Source organism: Sitophilus oryzae, unplaced genomic scaffold (genome assembly GCF_002938485.1).
Source record: "Sitophilus oryzae breed Bouriz unplaced genomic scaffold, Soryzae_2.0 scaffold_1716_pilon_pilon, whole genome shotgun sequence".
NCBI lineage: Eukaryota > Metazoa > Arthropoda > Insecta > Coleoptera > Curculionidae > Sitophilus > Sitophilus oryzae.
In genome coordinates, this window is record NW_022146409.1 from 651837 (window position 1) to 671085 (window position 19249).

General features: G+C 34.9%; 1 protein-coding gene across 1 annotated transcript in view; it reads right to left on the reverse strand.

Moving 5' to 3' along the window:
- Positions 1 to 685: 685 nt before the first annotated feature.
- Positions 686 to 19249, reverse strand: part of LOC115881334 (proteoglycan Cow) — a 393974-nt gene continuing 375410 nt past the window's right edge. Inside the window, exons 7-10 of the mRNA XM_030898771.1 lie at positions 18109 to 18343; positions 11212 to 11469; positions 7261 to 7398; positions 686 to 2405 (exon numbers count right to left, since the gene is read on the reverse strand). Coding sequence (XP_030754631.1) covers positions 2272 to 2405; positions 7261 to 7398; positions 11212 to 11469; positions 18109 to 18343 — 765 coding nt within the window. The 3' untranslated portion in view covers positions 686 to 2271. The remainder of the gene's footprint in view (positions 2406 to 7260; positions 7399 to 11211; positions 11470 to 18108; positions 18344 to 19249) is intronic.

Consider the following 19249-nt stretch of genomic DNA (forward strand, 5'->3'; position numbering starts at 1 on the left):
ACGCAGACTACCAAAAGATTTGCAATAAATGTAAGACTATAGTCTATACTTATGTTACGGGTGCATTTTTCAAAAAAAATCCTTGATATTTTACCATTGAAAGAGAAATCTTAAATAAAAACTTTTTTCAAGAAATGTAAAATGTTTTACTACATAGAGGTATCGAAAAAAATCTATAGGATCAAGTCAGTATGTTCAATAAAACAATAACTCAATCTGACAAGTGTGACAATGGCGGACAATTGAAAAAATACCCTTTAAACATAAAATTTTATCTTGTTATTGGTCATCCTGAAATGGTTTTTGTCTGAATAATAAAAAAATCTTTTATTTGCTGCAAACCTTTTGTACGTTCCTGTATAATGTGAGGTTTAACAATTGAAGACTGAGGTAAAGATTAGTGTGAACGAGATTTAAACATCGAATTTCTTCATGTCATCTAACATAGCACAAAAATGATATACTTTTAAGAACTAAATACTTACGATTATTACTTGAAAATTTGTTAAAAAATTGTTTTATAGTTAAGTATTTACGGTTAAATAGATTTTATATAGCACAGAAGTTATTGATGTTAGTATAGGGTCCATTCTGGTTTATCTTCAGTCAGAATGTTTATGAAATTATTAGATATTTATATAGAACAAAGGGGAGGTTCTCTGGACCATTATTTCTTTGACTAAACGGGGGACACTATATTGGCTACAGTGGCTTTTTCATTACGTCAGACATTTTACACTAAAATATTTTAGCTAAATAGTTAGACTTTCTTATCCTTGACGGCACGATAACATTAAAGCTGTGGCATATTAGATTACTATTCCGTACATTTGTTACAGTTAAAACCATGAAATCAATTTATACAGTGTTTGTAATTGAAACAAACTGTAACAAAAACAAATATTAAAAAACTTTTATTTTCAACCACATAAAATGTTAATGTTGACTTGTTGACTCGCTTGTCTTTTCCCGTTTCTTTTGTTCTTCTGCTCTTGAGGTACCAATCGATATGGTCTTCGATATTATAACTCTCTGATAATTTTTGACTTTCACTGGTGCTCAAATTCAAAAGAAAGAACAAGAAATTTACTTTTTGAAGGTTAGCGTGTCAATACAAAGACATATTTTCAGCATTTATTCACTTTACAACAGGTTGTTATAAATTGAAGCCCCACGTTGGGCGCCAATTTATAACAACGCCGCATTGTTATACTTTTTTTAAGGGTCAACAAACAAGTAGTAAAAGTGGTAGATCTGTTTGAATAAATGAACCTTGATCTTTCGGGTTCTATATAGATATGTGTGTACTAGAACACTTTATATTGCAATATAATACACAATACTTGTCCACTATTTATACACTAACTCAAAATATTTACTATTATTTATCTGTTAACTGATTTCAGGTTTTAACTGGAACACATCTAAATATTACAGCGGCTTACAAATGCATAAAAATATCATTCCTACGTAATATATTCTACTAAATTTAATATTGCATCAAAATAACGGTATATCACTTCTCTAAAAATCAAATAAGTACTTACAAAAATTATTATAATCTATGGAATGTATATACATTTATAATAATTATTTAATATGACTACAACTTAAGGCCAATTAATGATAGTACGTTTAGAGAAAAGTAGTGAGGATTTGTTGGAAACTCTTGCTATTTCGATATTAATGATGGGCTTGACATAATTGAAACCCATTCACTAGTAAATTTAATTATACTTTTATGCATGTTTAAATTGAATTAAAACATTAATCAATATTAAGTTGAAGTTGAATAAATATTTAGGCCTTCTTCAACACCTACCTTAACTCACCTCTCACTACTTTTCCTAATAAATCTATTTTTTTCAGAAATAAATAGAACATTTTAAAGAATACCTTTGTATTATCATAAAAAAATAAAGAAGAACCTAAAAAATCTGCTACATGGACTTATCGGAATATATTATTTCTTTTTCTCTAAATATACTAGTTTGTTTAACACACATTTGACATATAATCGTGAGTCTCAAAGTTCCTGGATAGGTAAAAGCAAATGAAGACATGTTTGAAATAGGCGTCACTAAAGTTAAATGGTAAGTAATCGCTGAGCCCAATCATGACGGGAAAAGATATTATTATGCTATCTATGATTTTTTACCAAATGAAAGAATTCTGATTTTCATGACGCCATACACCAAAAAGGTACTGCTTAGCGATACCTTACCCATTTTTATTTCGAATGAATTAATTTTAAAAGACTATCAAGAGTGATTAGTAGTCTGAAGGATGGTCTGCACTGCCTTCTATATCTTGATCGTCGTCGTCTTCGTCGTCGCTGGAGTTATCCACGCTGTTGCTCTTACGGGTTTCTTGCTGCTTCGCCTCATTCGATTTCATGATGGTGTCTGAAAATAGAAAAGCATTATATAGGGTGATTCACGGCGATGGCACGTTATACGTTTATGGAGAACCGGTAGGGTTGCCACCTGTCCTTTGTTTTTTACCAAATTGTCCTTTGGCTTTTTTTGACCTAAAAATCCTTTTTATTTATGTATTTCCCCTGAGAAAATTACCTACAGCAAGCAGCAATACTCCTTTCGTTCAAATTTAAACATTAGACATGTTCTAAAACTTATACATAAATGTTTTTTTTTAAACAACCAACTCAAATGTTACAAAAGTATGAATTTTTGCAACGTGATTGCAATATAAAAAAAACTCATTTTAACGCCCAGGCATAAAAGTAAAGCACTTTTACGCCTTAGCACAAAAATACGAAATATATTATTAAACTGACATAACTCTCAAATTCAACGAGTGTAGCCCTGTAACATGCCTGTAACCCCTAGATCATACACAGGGTGTTTCAAAAAACATGTGCCATCTCTCGTGGGGAGATTCCTAACGTAAAAATAAGATTTATTTTTCATATCAACATAGGTCCGATTCTGCTTTGTTTCGTAGCTACAGGGTGTTAAAGTCTTAATATTTTTTCGATTTATTATAATTTTCTTCCAACCACTTTTAGCGTTTCGAATGAAATTTTGAAGGTAATAGTTACTATAAATGCCACATATTTTAAAACTAAAAAAGTGTCAACATATTCACCAGGGACGTGCGATGGGTTATCGTCTGTACGCCACTGATTTTTTTTCTCTTTTTAGCGAAATAGTGTAAACAGTTTAATGCCGATTAAAAGTTGTCTCTTGATATTTTGTCGATTTCGGCCTCCTTGATGATATAAACGCAATTTTATTAATTTGCCTTGATCCAAGTCTTATAGCAACCTCTAAAAAAATTAAATAGGTATCATTAACTTCCAAAAGGTTTAGATAAGTACTCATTAATTCCCCATCAAAAAAATATGAAAAAAACATGACCTTGAATAAGCATTGGTAAAATCATGAATTGAACATTTTTAAAGTTTAAATTTGGGTTATAACGAAAGTCGATATAATCAATTTGTCTAAATCAACCGATTGGATATTACACAGGAAGAGCAAATAACATAATATTTATTTCCGTTATAAAATTGCCCAAATATCTTTGTTGTTTTAAATTCAAACTTTCTTGAACAAAATTCTTAAGTTTTTTATTATATGAGCTACAGACCATGTTCACTAGATAGTTCTCTCTCTTCAGTCCTGACCCCCATTAGGGAGTGAAGTGGTCAGCCCGTAACATCATGGATAATTTTTCTTCATGCGCCTCTGTCTTTTGTCATCTCGACGACATCGTGCATTGGCTTGCTATAGCTAGTCGTGATCTGGTGTATCCATCGAGTTGGTTGGAGAGCGGGCACGTGGTCTACGTCCCTCCACCTTGCCTTGAATTATGAGTCTTTCCATATTGTCCGGACTTTTCCTAATTATATGTCCAAAATATTTTACTTGTTTTAGTCGGATTTTACAGGCAAGCTTGTTAGTAATATTAAGTTCATTTATAATGGAAACGTTTGTACGGTGTTCAGTCCATGGGATACGGAGCATACGTCTATAACAATACATCTCGGTAGCATCGATTTTCTAACGTTCCGCCTGCCTGAGAGTCCATGATTCGCAGCGATACGTGAATATTAGGAGTACCAAACAGTTGGCTAGCCGGTTTTTGATGGCTCTTGAAGTCTGGCGGTCTTTCCAGATCTTGGTCAGTCTCCCAACAGCTACCTTTGCCATGTTGCACCTACGCTTCACCTCTTCTTCCGATGTGCCTATATTTGTCAATAGTGATCCCAGGTATACGTATGACTTAACGACTTCAAAGCAGGCGATATGACTTATATTTGGATGGTTGTTATGTTGCCTATCAACTATCATGATTTTGGTTTTTTGTGTATTTAGTTTCAGATCGAGCCGATTGCTTTCGTTTTCTACCCTATTTACTAAATTGATTAACTCTTCTTGACTGCTAGCGAGTAGTGCTGTATCATCTGATTATTATCAGATTCATTAGATTATTTATTTTTTGGCCATTTATTGAAATGCCTCCTTCCCATGTTTCTAGCGACCTTCTCATTATGTATACTCCGTATATGTTAAATAGTTGAGGAGACAATATACACCCCTGTTTGACTCCTTGTTCGAGGGAAAATTCCTTTGAAGCTGAATCCAGTATTCTAACTGATCCTGTAGTGTGCTGATACAACTGGATGACCAGTGAAATAAGGTCTTGTGGTACCCCCACTTCCTTTAAGATTTTCCTCAGGTGATGCCATCTGACTTTATCAAAAGCTTTTTTATAGTCTCTGAAACAAATATAAAGAGAAATGTTGAATTCTCTTGCTTTCTCTATGATTTGGCGCACATTCAGAAGATGTTCCCGACTGCCCCTGCCTTTGGTGAAACCTGCTTGTTCTGCTGGAATTTCTCTTTCTAGAAAAGCTTTCAGTCTTTCATTTATAATTTGCAACATTACTTTACTGGCATGTGAGATGAGGGAAATTGTACGATAGTTGCTGCACTTATGTATGCTCCCTGTCTTGTGGAGAGTGACAATGGTGGAGTGTGTCCAGTCGTCGGGCCATTCACGTGTGCCATATTTTATTACAGATTAGATGAAGCATTTTTAATCCAGGTTCTTTAACGGCTTGTATTATTTCTGCTGTCATTAGGTCTGAACCTGGTGCTTTATGGTATTTTAATTTGTTTATGGCCAATTCAACTTCACTTTTAAGGATGTTCTGTTCTTTCTCTGAATTTTTGTGGTTGTCGACATAGTTATATTCTTCACTGTCTTTGTATAATTCTTCGCAATATGATATCCACACCTCAATAATGTCTTCTTTTTTTGTTCTTAAAGTTCCATTTTGATCTTTGATTGCCCAATTTTTGGCTTTAAAGTCCCTGGTAATATATTTTATTTTTTTGAAGAGGTCTCTTGGTTGGTTATTTAGGCGGTGTCCCTCGATTTCTTTGCATATATTAGAGTAAAATTGTTTTTTGTCTCTTCTTGCTCCTTGCTTTATTGCCGCAGTTGTGCATTTTTTGAAAGCTTCCCATATTTCTTGGGGTGTTGTATTTTCTGTTGAGGTAGTCATGAAAGCCTGGGTTCCTTGGAGAATTTCTTCGCTGTTTCTTTTTATTAATCTTGTTGGTGTTATGTGATTATTATTAATTGGTATGATCCACATATTGCCCCTGGTAATGTACGTGCTGTTTGAATGGAGGATTTCCAGCGGGTGTTGGTCAATATGTAGTCTATTTGATTCCGTGTTCTGTCTCCAGGACTGTTCTAAGTACCTATAGAGTCTGCGAATGTGGTGTTTAAATCTAGTGTTCTTTATAGAATAGCTGTTATTGGTGGCAAATTCGATTAAACGATCTCATCTTTCATTCCTCTCTCCCAAGCTGTATTTTCCAAGGATATTTTTTAGATCATCATTCACTTTGTTGTTCCATTTCCAAGTCGCCGCAAATTAATGTCAGTTCTTTGTTTGGTATATTCCTGATGGTAAGTTCTAATTTATTGTAGAATTCTTCGATTTCATTGTCTTATGCCGTTGCTGTCGGTGCATATATTTGAATGATGTTGAATTTATGAGGTTTGCCGTCTAGTCTAAGGAGAACTATTCTGTCATTCACAGCTCTAAATTCTATGACGGATTTATGGATTCTGGCTGATATCAGAAAAAAATCGCCTGTGAACGTTTGTTTGTCATTGTCAAAGAAATAGACATAATTTCCATTAGAGGTTTTGAAGTAGCCCTCCCCTAGCCAGTGTGTTTCCGCCAGTCCCGCAATTTCGATTCTGTACCTTGACAACTCACTTTTGATGATTGCTAGTTTACCCGTTATTGTCTTCAAACTCGATAGTTATTTCACTGAATTTATAAATCTGAGAACTCTTTTTTTTTAAATTAATCATAATTTTTACTGTGAATACGCCTTAAGTCGTCATGCCATCTGGTTAGAGGACGGCCTCTGCTCCTGAATGCATCGTGTTTTGGTCTCCATTCTATTATTTTCTTCGTTCATCGGTCATCGTTTAGCCTTGCAATGTGTCCCGCCCAATTCCATTTCAAAGTAGTTATTTTCTCTATGGCATCCATGACTTTTCTTCTGTCTCGTACCTCTATTCGATACTAGGTATGTACTTTGTCTCTCAGAGATAGCCCCGACATTGATCTTTCCATTGCTCTTTGCGTTATTCCGATTTTCTTACAGTTTTCTTGGTTAATGTTAGCGTCTCCACACCATACGTTAGGAGAGGTAGTACGCACTGATTGAATACCTTTCTCAGGAGCCATATTGATATCGAAATTAAATTTTTCATGTCAAAAATATCCCAGGTACCGAATATAATTTGGACCACCCTGTATACAACAATTTCGTTAATGTATAGTTTGTATACCATTTTGGGTCTTACTAGGAAATAGTACAGGACATTGAAAATCACAGTTGAAATGAAATCAGACTTGAATATGACTATAAACAGATGAATTTACAATAGTATCATTTATTTACTGTTATGTTTCATATACTAAATATAGGACACACAAATAGGTATGTAATCCAATCAATGTGACCTTCCAACTTGCATTAGAGCCCACATATCCGTTACATGCGTGTCGTATACACATTACAGCTTCTCACCTACTTATGTAATCACATTTAAGTAAGTAGATCTAGGTCGCAATCGATAGAATGCCCAAATCCGATAATTAATTATTAATCTGAACCAAAACACGGACGTTCCAGCGACCATGACCGGGGACCTAAAGCAACCCTTTTAATTGATCAAAGCCCCAGTTGCTAGACTTACCACAATTAGGTTTGGAGTGACTGCGGGTATTGGCGAATTCGACGCCGTGTTTGTCGACGCACCAGCACATTCCGATGGCGCTGTGGCACTGGATCGGCTTGTAGTAGCCCTGGTTGTCGCATTCCGGGACGTACACTCCTGCAATTAAACACACATATCCATAAATCATTTAGATAATTAAACAAATGAGGGTATTTGAGAAGATTCTTCGAAGTGGCGGTTCCTCAATAAGTACACATCTTTGAATAAAAAAATTATGGAAGGAACATATCAAAAAACAAAAGGAGGAGCTCGACGAGAGATTAATATGGCTGACTTAAATTCCGGTTTACCAGTGCCGTTGTAATTATATTTAAAACGTATAGGCTTGGTGCATTTCAGTTGTGTAAAACTTGGAAAATAAGTTCGTTATAATAATGCTTTTATTTATTCACTATTCTAATAAAGAATATGCATTCCTTCGGAAACTCTCTATTTATTTGTCTAGTAATGCTAAAACACTCTATTTGAAAGTCGATTAGAGAAAATAGTATGATTCATTGGCAAGCAATGTAAATATTTATGATCAGGTAAAATTGTGATGTAAGAGGAGGCTATCTTGCCGGCGGCGAGTCAGTAGTAGACGGGCCGGCCCATAGTTCTTCGTCCCATGGACAAAAATCGAAAAAAAAAGTTAAAATTTACTAATATCTGAATATGTAATTTTATACTTATAGCAATGTTCAACCATCCTGTATATTATTTTTCATAAACAGCGTTTTTTGTTAGCAAATATTTTCACTAAAAATAAATTTTGCGATCATTATCTTATATCAGTGAAAAAAATAACATTCATAGTAGTTCTGTGTGTATGGAGTTAGACGGTACGTACTTAATTGAAAGCCACTATGGATATTGTTATACAAGGTATTTACTTTAAATTTATTTTTAAACAAGTTCGTGATTGTTTAGTTTTTATTTATTTTTTAAGATGATTCTTAAATGGGTATAAAAATTTTACGTTTTCAAACTTCAAAAAGACATTTAAAAAAAACATATCAAAACATATCGTATTTATTGAATATTTTTGTTGTCAGATTCATACACTTTTAATTTTTGTATAGTTCACCTGCGTCTGCTTGCGACGAACTTTATTTTATAATACTTTTCAGATGGAGTAAAATTGATAAGCAATGCCGATCTGGTTAATACTTGGCTTGATCATAAGGATAAGAACTCAAAATTATTTGTATGTTAGAAAATGTGTTCTTTATTAGATATTGATAAACCTTCCAGTCAAATGAGACACCCTTGTGCCTGAAAAAGCCCACTATGTTGGAGCGAAACATCGCATAAAAAAGTTTCCATCTTTCAATTTATTATAAAACCTTATACCCAAGAAAAGGAAAAAATAATATATGGAAAGAGGTAACTATTAACATCCGAACCCCTCATACCAACAAAAAGAACATTAAGAACGTGAAAAATTAACATAATTAGAAAATGATATACAGAAATATCTTATATGTGATTTGGATACTTGGTAAATGCTTGAAAACTGGTTAAATTTGGAAGATTCTGTCAGCAGTTATTCTTCTGAATCAGGGTAGTTACGATCTATGCATTTTATTGTCCTAAAGTAAATTTATAGTATCTTAAGTTTTTTTTTAATTAAATATAGCATTAATGTTTCTTTTTCATTTAAGACAAACATTTTTATCTTATATTAGGCTTATATTGTAGGAATCATGTTCTAATGTTATTTCAATTCTTTTTTATCACAGGGATTTATTTAATACTTACACCGTTTTCATACTATAAATTATTATTTCCTTAGATTGAACACAGCTCCAACATTTTTATTATTTATAAGATTTTTTTTCATAAACGTGGGATTAAGAACATCATAATTTAGTACAATGAGAGTACTCATCATTTGAGTCAAATAAACCTAGTTTGAATAAATTGCCTACAATAAAAGAGAAGTTTTGCATTTTTGTCCTCTAGAGCCATATGTTCGAAGCACTGTGCGGCCGGCTGTTGTGTTGTGTTGTGTTTTGTCACAGAGCTGAGGGTTGCGAGTTTTTTGACTATCATAGTTGCGAGTTGTTTGACTGTAAGGCAACGCGGTCATTTGACCACAAGAAGAAAACCTCTTGTGACGTTCTTGCCTTCGAGTTGGTCTTGAGAGTTTGAGGTCTCCATAATGTCTTCTCGATTGACGATGCGGCGTTGGGGTAGTAATGTACCCCAATTAGCCTATTCGATTGGGATGCGAATCTGTTTAGCGGCAGATTTGCCCCCGGGGGAAGCCCCTATACTATTTCAGGTGACACTAGCTAGTTGTTGAAGATTATTAACCAATAGATCCGAATAATATTTGAATTAGATGGAAGATATGGAATGGGATATATTGAATAGAATGTCAGTGATGTCAGTGGCTAGGGGGCGGAGTACCCCCGGGTGAGTCTTACTATTTAACAATCAATTTTATCCAGATCAGTAAATGTTTGTTTAGTTATTTTCATGTACAATGAGAGAGTGCTTGCCAATGATCAACTAAATGGATATTTGAGGTGAATTTGCATTGTGAGACCCAAGTTAAGCCCCAGAAGTAAGCGATTTTACAGTTGATTTTAAGAAATTCCGACCGCAGCAATGTATACGGCAGAAACCAGAAATTTTCCCTATATATTTCATGTCATCCCGGTTACAGTTCACGTTGATTAAAGTAATATTGAAATCATGGCTTTGTTATAATATTTAAGTATTTTAGTTTTTTGCCAGTGCTGTTATTAAAATTATAAAATACTCAGGTACGATGTTTGTGTGATGTAACGCTGTTTCGGGTAGAAAAACAAAAAAAGTGAAAAAGAATTCGAACTAGGCTTCGTGTTGTGTTGTGATAATTTCAAATGTTAATAAAAATGGCGAAAAAATGTCAACGCGTAAAGGAGAGCGTAATTAGGGCGTTGTTGGGTGCAATAACATTCAATTGAATAACTGAACTTTCTCCGATATTCAACTCCCCCAAATCAACGTTTTATAGCTTCGTAGTTTCTCACACTGATTTGATCAAGAGCAAAAATGAATTCAAGCAGTTCGACGAAACAAGTGAGGAAACAAAGTGCTCGTTACATACCTAATCAAAAAATTAAATAGACCTATACTATGAGAGCATAAAATATAATTTATGCTCTCTTATAATAGAATACTTTCTAATCAACTAGTGATTAAATGTTTTATGAAAATCTTCTAAAATTATAATTATGTCTAAAATATAATTATAATTATATAGCCGAAATCGCTCCAATTATGAACCCACTAGCAAAACCGGTGCGTAAAACTATGCTCACTACTGTAGTTAAACTCTTCTAAAAAGTTTTTTTAGCTGGAATAATAAATTAAAGTTAGACCTTCTGAAGATATCAAAATATTTAGGTACTTTTTATTTTTATTATTAGAATTTTCACAAATTACACTTCTTAACACTTTTAGAATAATTATATTAAATTTTTCGTATACTTGCTATTTAAACCGGTGTATTATATCAGTTGTTAACGATATTCTCCTATGGTGGCAGCACCAGCGGAGAATGCACCAAGCCTATAAAAATATAATGTACGATAGGTTCGACAATTTATTACCTTTCTTTTATGTTGTCAATAAATGCTAGGTATTACTGGTATTACTTATTAAATTTGTAAAAAATACATTTCTAATAAGTATAGATAATATGTTAAATATAATTTTAGATACGCTACTAAAACACGGCAGTCAAATTGAAGTATACTAATTATTTTTTTAAGTAGCAAAAAAAACCGTAAATGAATCCTTGTCAATTTCTCTTTGGCTAAAACTTCAAGTAATAATGAAATCGGCTAAGAGTTTATTCAAACGTATTAGTTTCATCTCCAAAATGTTTATATAGTTAATACATTTATCCATTGCATTACAGCAAATAGACCCTACCTAACAAATCTGGTGTTATTTTACGCCTGACTGCAGCGCATGGTCTCTCGGTTCTCTGGAAACACTTGCACCATTCGATGGGAGTGACGATGACATCACGGTCGACGTCACACTGTTGCAGGAACGGCTTCAGGCAGACTTCGCTCTGGTCGTGTTCAAGGTCGTACAGCTCCTGGAGAGACAGCTTGGAATCAGCATTCATGTCGAGGTGTTGGAACATCCATCGTACTTCACCCTTGCATGTCGTTGGGAAATGAACTAAAATTGGACAGAATTTGTTTTTAAATGTGTATAGAAAACAAGAGAATGAAATTTAATATTTTTGAGAAGGTGGGCAGATATCTTCTATATGTACAGGGTGGCGCCTCTCATACGCCGCGCCGCGCCTCGCCGCGGAGGTTCCAAGGAGAACGGCAGTTTGTATTGAAGTTTATTTATTTTATTTAGCGTATGGCGTACATGGATTTAGTTACATCAAATGTATATATTCAAACACAATATAACATGTAAACAGATTGTCACAAATTGTAAAAATAAAACTAGAAATCTAAAAATTTATAAAAAAAGTTATACACAAAACATATTACAAAAAGTACACTTAAATTTTAAAATCGAGGCTATTGATCCAGTTCAACACGGTGTCGGTGGCTTCAAAGAAATCACTCGCTTCTCCTCCATATGCTGTAAGAGGGCATTCAGTTACAATGTGATGAACAGTTTGACGTGGTTCTCCGCAGTCACAAGTAGGTGATCCGGTCAGTCCCCATTTATAAAAAGAATCCCGACATATGCCATGAGACGTTCTTACCCTGTTGAGTACCTTCCACTCGTGGCGGGGCAGCTCCATCCCTGGTAGAGCTGCTGTAGGGTCGATGACATAAGCTGCTTGATCTGGTTTCAAAGAGTCCCAGTACTCCCTCCATTTATCATTTTTACTGAAGTTTTCTCCCAAAAGTTGTTCTGCTAATAGTAGTGGGGGGGATCTAGACTTCAGTCTTCGCAGACGGGTATCTGGTAAGTCTTTGTGGACTGGAAGGTGGGGATTTGATAATATTTTCTGATATTCCTTAACGAGTCTTTCCTGTCTTCGAATACTGGGAGGTGCAATATGCCTCAGAGTGGGTAGCCAAGGTAGAGGTGTGCTTTTTAAACAGCCGCTGACTATTCTAATAGTCTCATTAAGTTTGGTGTCAATTATCTTTACGTGGCAGCTGTTTAGCCAAACTGGAGCGCAATATTCAGCAACTGAGTAAACTAGCTGATGTTTTAAGAGTGGATGCGTTTAAAACATCAGCAATATTGAGGTGCATCAGCATGTATTGAAGTGAAATTCTGTGAGTGCATGTAGGTCAATTCGGAGCACTTTTTAAAAATACAGAGAATGCTATAGGGTATCCCCAAAAAAGTTACATATCAAAGTTGTGTTTTTTGTAATGGAACACCTTATATATGAATTGATGTTCGAATTCTGTGAGAAAAATAAAGGTTAGTTTTATAAGAGAAGTATATGACTAAAATGTAAGATTTTTGACATATTTAACATTTTCTAGAAAAAAAGAACAATTTTTAAATTACAATAAAAGCTACCTAAATTGGAATTTACCGGGTATAGCCCAATATGTAGTTAAATTAACTATTGTACTTTAAATCAAATTAAAACTTTATCCAAGAAATCATACAGGGTGAGAGAAATTAATATTGAACATTGGTCACCTTTAAAAGCATGTTACCTTTTATTTTAAATGGAACACCCAGTATATTATTCTGATATTCAATGGAGAATTCATGTCTCTTCAAAATACTATTAAGGTTGCTTACCCCTCAAACAAAGATTTTCCTAAATATTTTCATTCACATGATTTGATCTGAGTAAATCTTTATTATTTGGTAAAATCTAGGGTGGCTGTGATATGTCTGACTTTACTTCAATATAGCTGTCTAATTAGTCCAACATTAATAACTAGGTATCATTTTGTGTCAGTTAAAACAAAAAAAAAAAAATTTAGAAATTTGCCGAAAATGGAAATTTATCTTACATAGAGAGAATTGATATGCTTCAATTAGTTGGTGAATGCAGTGTGCATTCATCAGTTAATAGAATACTTAAATGCTCTTGATTGTATCTAGTCTGGATTTTTTATGAGGATACGTTAAAGACAGTGTTTACAAAACTCGACCAACTATTGTCGACAACATGAGAGAAATATTATTATTGTAGCTGCTTTTCGAGGTAGAACTCCACATAAATACCTTTTAAAATCAAAAGATCCTTTTGAAAAGACAATCATTTTATGTAGTTAACAGGAAAGGAAGCATTTTGAGCATTTGATTTCATCTAGCTAATCACATAATGATAGATATCTAGTTTTAATTCTGTAATAATTAAAATATGTTTTAAACGTGTATATGTTTATAACCGTTGATTAGTTTACTCTACAATCTTTAATTTTTGTAAAATTAACAAAAGGTATATCACAGCCCACCACTAGATTTTTTTCAAATAATAAAAATCTACTGACGCAAAATCATAAAAATTAAAATATCTAGGAAAATCTTTGTCTGAGGGGTAGGCAACCTTAACAATATTTTGAAGATATATAAGTTCCCCATTGAACACCGGAATAATATACTGGGTGTTCCATTTAAAATAAAGGAGTAACTTGCTTTTAAAAGTGACTAATGTTCCATATTAATTTTGTCTCACCCTGTATAACTTTTCGGGTTAAATTTCATTTGGTTTAACATACAACAGTTACTGTAATTAAATATCAGGCTATACAAAGTCAAATATAATTAGCTGTTATCGAAATTTAAAATTTACTCTTCATTTTCACAAAATTTGAAATATGTCAAAATCCTTAGATTTTAGGTATATGCTTCTTTAATAAAACTCACCATTATTTTTTTCCTAGAATCCGAAAATCAATTAAAAAAGAATTAGAAAAAACACAACTTTGATGTGTAACTTTTTTTGGTGACACCCTGTATAATTCTATATATATTTTTATAAAATGCTTTCAGTTATAATAACCTACTTATGCTGCTAAAATTTCATTTCGATATAAACCACCGTTCTCCTTGGAGCTTCCGCGGCGTATGAGAGGCGCCACCCTGTATATACAGGGTGAGCTAAAAATTTTCAATGGGAAATCTATAAATATAAGGAATAATTAAAATTATAAAATATAATAATCTTTTGCATTTATTGCTATTTTTTTTTGCCACATACTGTATGTACATTTTATAGTAATTTAGTGCAAGAAAGAAAATCGAAGAAATGTTGAAAATGTAAGCTTCTTTAATATATTTATATTCTAAATATATTAACATCGACCACATTTTCACAATAATTTACTCAACATGAACTTTACATTAACCCTAAACAACTAATCGAATTACATAATTTCAAGAACGGGAGTATCTACTCTCAGAAATTGCATTTTGATTGTATTATTTCTAAAAGATCACCAGAGCAAACTCTGCTACCTCCGATATAAAGTGCATTTTGAATTAATTTTCGCGTTGTTTCAGAGCAATGTTGCATTTACCAATATTTTACCGCAAAAGCACTTTACGTTTACAAATTATAGAATTTATAATTGAAGTGCATGCGCCATTAATAATATACAACCATTTTAAATAATGGTAATACCACTTCGAAACGTCTGGGGATTTCGTTCTCAAACGCAAAATTAAAGCATTAAAATAGTTTTGTTCGTAAAATTACAACTAAACTCCGCTTCTCAGTGGTTTTTTACTAAATAAATTTAATCTACAAAGAAGCAGAAATCAACAGAAGAATTACGTTACTTATGCAAGAAACCCAATTATATTCAAATCTAGAATACTACTTTATCTGAAGAAGCAAACATTCGACCAATGTGTACTAGCAGTCATGACCTATGCATGCACAAAACAGACATTATAAGGAAACTGCAGTTCCTACAACGCTCAATGGAACGAAATGTGCTCGAAATAACTAAAAAAACCGTAAAAGAATAGAGTGGATACAACAAAAGACCTAGGTAATAGAGACGTCATCCGAATACGAATCAAATCCTTCAAGTGACAATGGGCAGGACACCTGGCAAAAAGGACGGACAACAGATGAATGTCAAAAAATACAGCATGATATCCAGGAGGAATAAAGAAACCTAGAAGAAGACCAAACCTGAGATGGGACCATGATATTAGGAAATTAGCAAGGATAACTTGAGCCCGCATAGCCAACAATAGAAAACAATGGGCTCCGGTGCGTTTTTATATACAAGGAGCTGTAATAATTCATCCAAGTAATTCTTTGAAATACTTACGAGTGTGGCTGGACGACAAACTGAATTTTTCGGACCATATTGGCGACTGGAGAGGCTATAGGGGTTATATCTGTAAATATCACCTATTGAACTGCTCATACAGGAGCGATATGATAGATATCATGGGATGGATAAGGATCTAGCGAGAACAAAACTTCTCCAACAGTGGCAGGACAAATGGAATACGGAATATACGGTAGATGGACATACAGGTTAATACCCGACATTCAACTATGGTTGAACAGATCATACGAAGAAGTGTATTACTACATGAGTCAAGCATGTTTGGCCATGGAAACCATGGATGGTTTTTTAAAATATTTGCGTGATCGCCTAACGGTTCTCAAAAAAATTATGTAAATGATAAATCATGCACCTATTGCGGTCAGGTTGATGATGTTCAGCATACACTGTTTGCGTCCGAACGATGGCAGGTCTTCGACTTTATGATATACTGAGTTGAAGGGGTTGTTGGTGGGGAAGCTCCTGGTCAGGTGCTGGGGGGAATCCCCCCTAGCAGTTGGCTTGGTCTAAGAAGCATCTCACTCATCGTCTTGTCCCTGACTGTAGTGTCGTGGCCAGGGAATTGCACCAAGACATATAACGATACCGGGCGGAGCTACGGACAGCCTCAACCTTGGGGCATCGGGGGGCACCCCATTGTATTTTACCCCTTACTTCTACATGCGGGGCTCTGTAGAAGTGGACCGACTGTCCCTAGCGACTCATGGGAACACTATGAGATCTGGTAATAATAGTAATAAAAACATCACCGGTGAAGCTGTGGGGAAACCCCCTAGCAACACTGGGAACAGTAACAATGAAAGTTCCAAGGGGCCAAACCCAAAGAGAAATACAGGAGATGTGGCTGACACTTGCGTGAGACCATCCTCCGCAAATGGCATACAAGTTACCACCTCCTCCAAGGGTCGGGAGTCTACCTCCTACCTCTAAACCCAACAGGTGACACAAGCTACCGTTTCGTCTACCCGGCCTGGGTCGTAGCTCCTCGACTGTGAAGGACACGGGTCTCCGTAGGAAGTCCTGGGACTGTATGATGAGTTATAAACTCAAGAAAGGGGGACACAATAGATCTCTAAGGTCGCAGAGATTAACCCCCCTCCCACTTATTCTAATTCTAATTCTATTCTAGTTGAAGGGGAAGAACAATGGACGCTAATATATTGGATAGTCCGAAGTATCATAAACTGTAAATAGGAGACAAAGGGCATGATAAGATAAATCTAGACACCCTTTGCATTGAATTAAGTTCTTCTCAATATCGTTAGACTTTTTAACAATTATAGTGTACTCACTTGCAGAAAAAGTGGATATAATCGAACTTTATTTTAAAAATAATGAATGTGGCAATCGGTTTGCGCAGATATTCAATGAACGCCATCCTGACAAAAACCTTTATGGCAAAATTGTTCGCGATTTAGTAGCAAAATTTCGTATTGGGCCAAGTTGCCATGGGTAGTACGCTGAGTACAAGAAAATTAGCCAATGAGACCGCGACCGGCGTGAATCGTACAAGTGTCCAAACGATATTAAAAAAACACAAGTTCCACCCGTACAAAATTCAGTTGATACAAGAACTTAACGAAGACGATTTTGATCGTTGCGGGCTGGTATTTTTGGAAATTCTATCGTGGGTCAGTTTAACGATATTGAAACCGCACCTGGTCGTTGTGGCAAGTGAAAAAATGCGTAAACATCTAGAAATAATAAGAAAAAACAGCAAATTGGTCGAAGGAATTTATCCTTATAATTTACTCTGATAAATGTTTAAATAAAGTTTTCCAATTTCAATCTTTCATATTTTCTCAATGACTCGACCGATTTTCAAAAATGAAGCGGGGAAATATAGAGAATAGAAAGCTCTTTTCATTACGGCGCCACTTGACCCCCTTCCCATTTGAAAAAAGTTGGAGGATGACACCCCCGCTTAGAAGGTTGAAGATTTTGCAATCATTTTTGGGGCAAAAGTTGTCCCCCTCACAAACAAAATTGACGTGTTTTTGGATTTTTTGAAAAAAAAATATCCTGGCCGTTATGTCTTGCGGAATATTTTCGATGGGACACCCTGTGTAAATATGTGAGGAAGGCTACACCATAATTGGAAATGGTCTAATAAGCTAAAAATGACGATTATGATGATGATGATGATGATATAAAATTCATAGCAATACACCTAGATTTTTTGAAAAAATCAGCATTATTTAGAGAATTTCGAAACGATGCCATTTGGTGACCACTAATAAGTCTCGCTACGAATTATAATAATAAATAAAATCGGTTGATCCAAAACTTCGACAGGCGACATGCTAATAATAAAAATAATAAAGAATAAAATTTTTATCCGTGTATTAAAATGACAGACACAACTGTCACGGCCAGGGACCCTCTCGTTGGACACAGTATATCAACATTTGTGTTTAAAAAGCTTTAAATTATGCCATAAACTACATTATAAAAATAAAAAAAGCTCCTAAAACGCGTCACGTAATATATGGATGCCCCCCTAATGCAATCTCAGCCTGGGACACTTTCTATATAAAATTAACTACAATAGTTTGTTTACCTTTGGACTTGTTCCTCGGTCTTCTCCTCTTGGACGAGTCGGCCATGACCACCGAGAACCAATCGAGCAGCCGATTGCCCATGGCCTGGAGGGCCGTCGGCGAACATTGTTTAGCGATGGGCAAGGCCGGATCCGCACCGGTAATCGAGTTTGAGTAGATGCCTTTGTTGTCCGTCACTTCGTTATAGCCTCTCATACGCTCCTTGTCGTCAGCGTAAACATAATTGTTGTTGTCCTACGGAGAATACAAAATTAGAGGTTATTATATTATAGATAAAAGAACATTTTATCTAACAAAAAAATTAATTAAATGCTGATAATTGGTTTCATACAGTGTACAGTGCGATCCAGTTTACAAAATATATTGGTTTTCTATATGAGATACTCGTTTTAATTTTAGTTACAAAATATGAGCGCAATCACTGGCGGCGCGCGGCGTTTGGTTCAATATTTTTTGAGTGCATAATCTGTGTTGAAAAAAATTGTCACGACTATATACGTCTACAAATTTATCTTTTTGGGTTATCAAATCCTCAATCTATAATAATAATAACTTCCGTATATAGCGTTTAACATGCCTTGGGAGTAGCAAGGTACAGCTTGCCATGCTAGAGCCGTTCGGTATTCAGGGAAGTTAATGTGGCTAGCACGCTTCAACCGCCTATTATTATCTCAGGATTGTGAATCCCAAGTACTCATTTAAGGCTTAGTCGACCTAGGTACCCAAACTATTTTGATTCTATTAAAAATAGTCGGTTGATGAAATGCCGGCAGGATTCGAACCAACAACCTTGAGATTGGTAGAGAGAACTGTACCTCTACGCCACCGGGCACCTCAACCTCAATCTAAAACTGCAAATTAAAATCTTTTATTTTATTAAAAAACTAAAAACTCTGTTTATTAAAATTGAGTAACTGTAGTGCACGCAAGTGCCAATTTTGTAGCGCCTGAAAGTCCCAATTCGACGCTGATAATCTCAACATTGCAGAGTGCCAAATAAGAAATTACATTGCACATGAACCAGTTTGGTACATCGAAAGTCGATAGTGTCGCATGGAACAAAGGGTGTAGGCGGTAAAGTTTTAAGCAATTAGATATACCAGTAATATTCCAATGACTAGAGAATGAAGCGATTAGGCG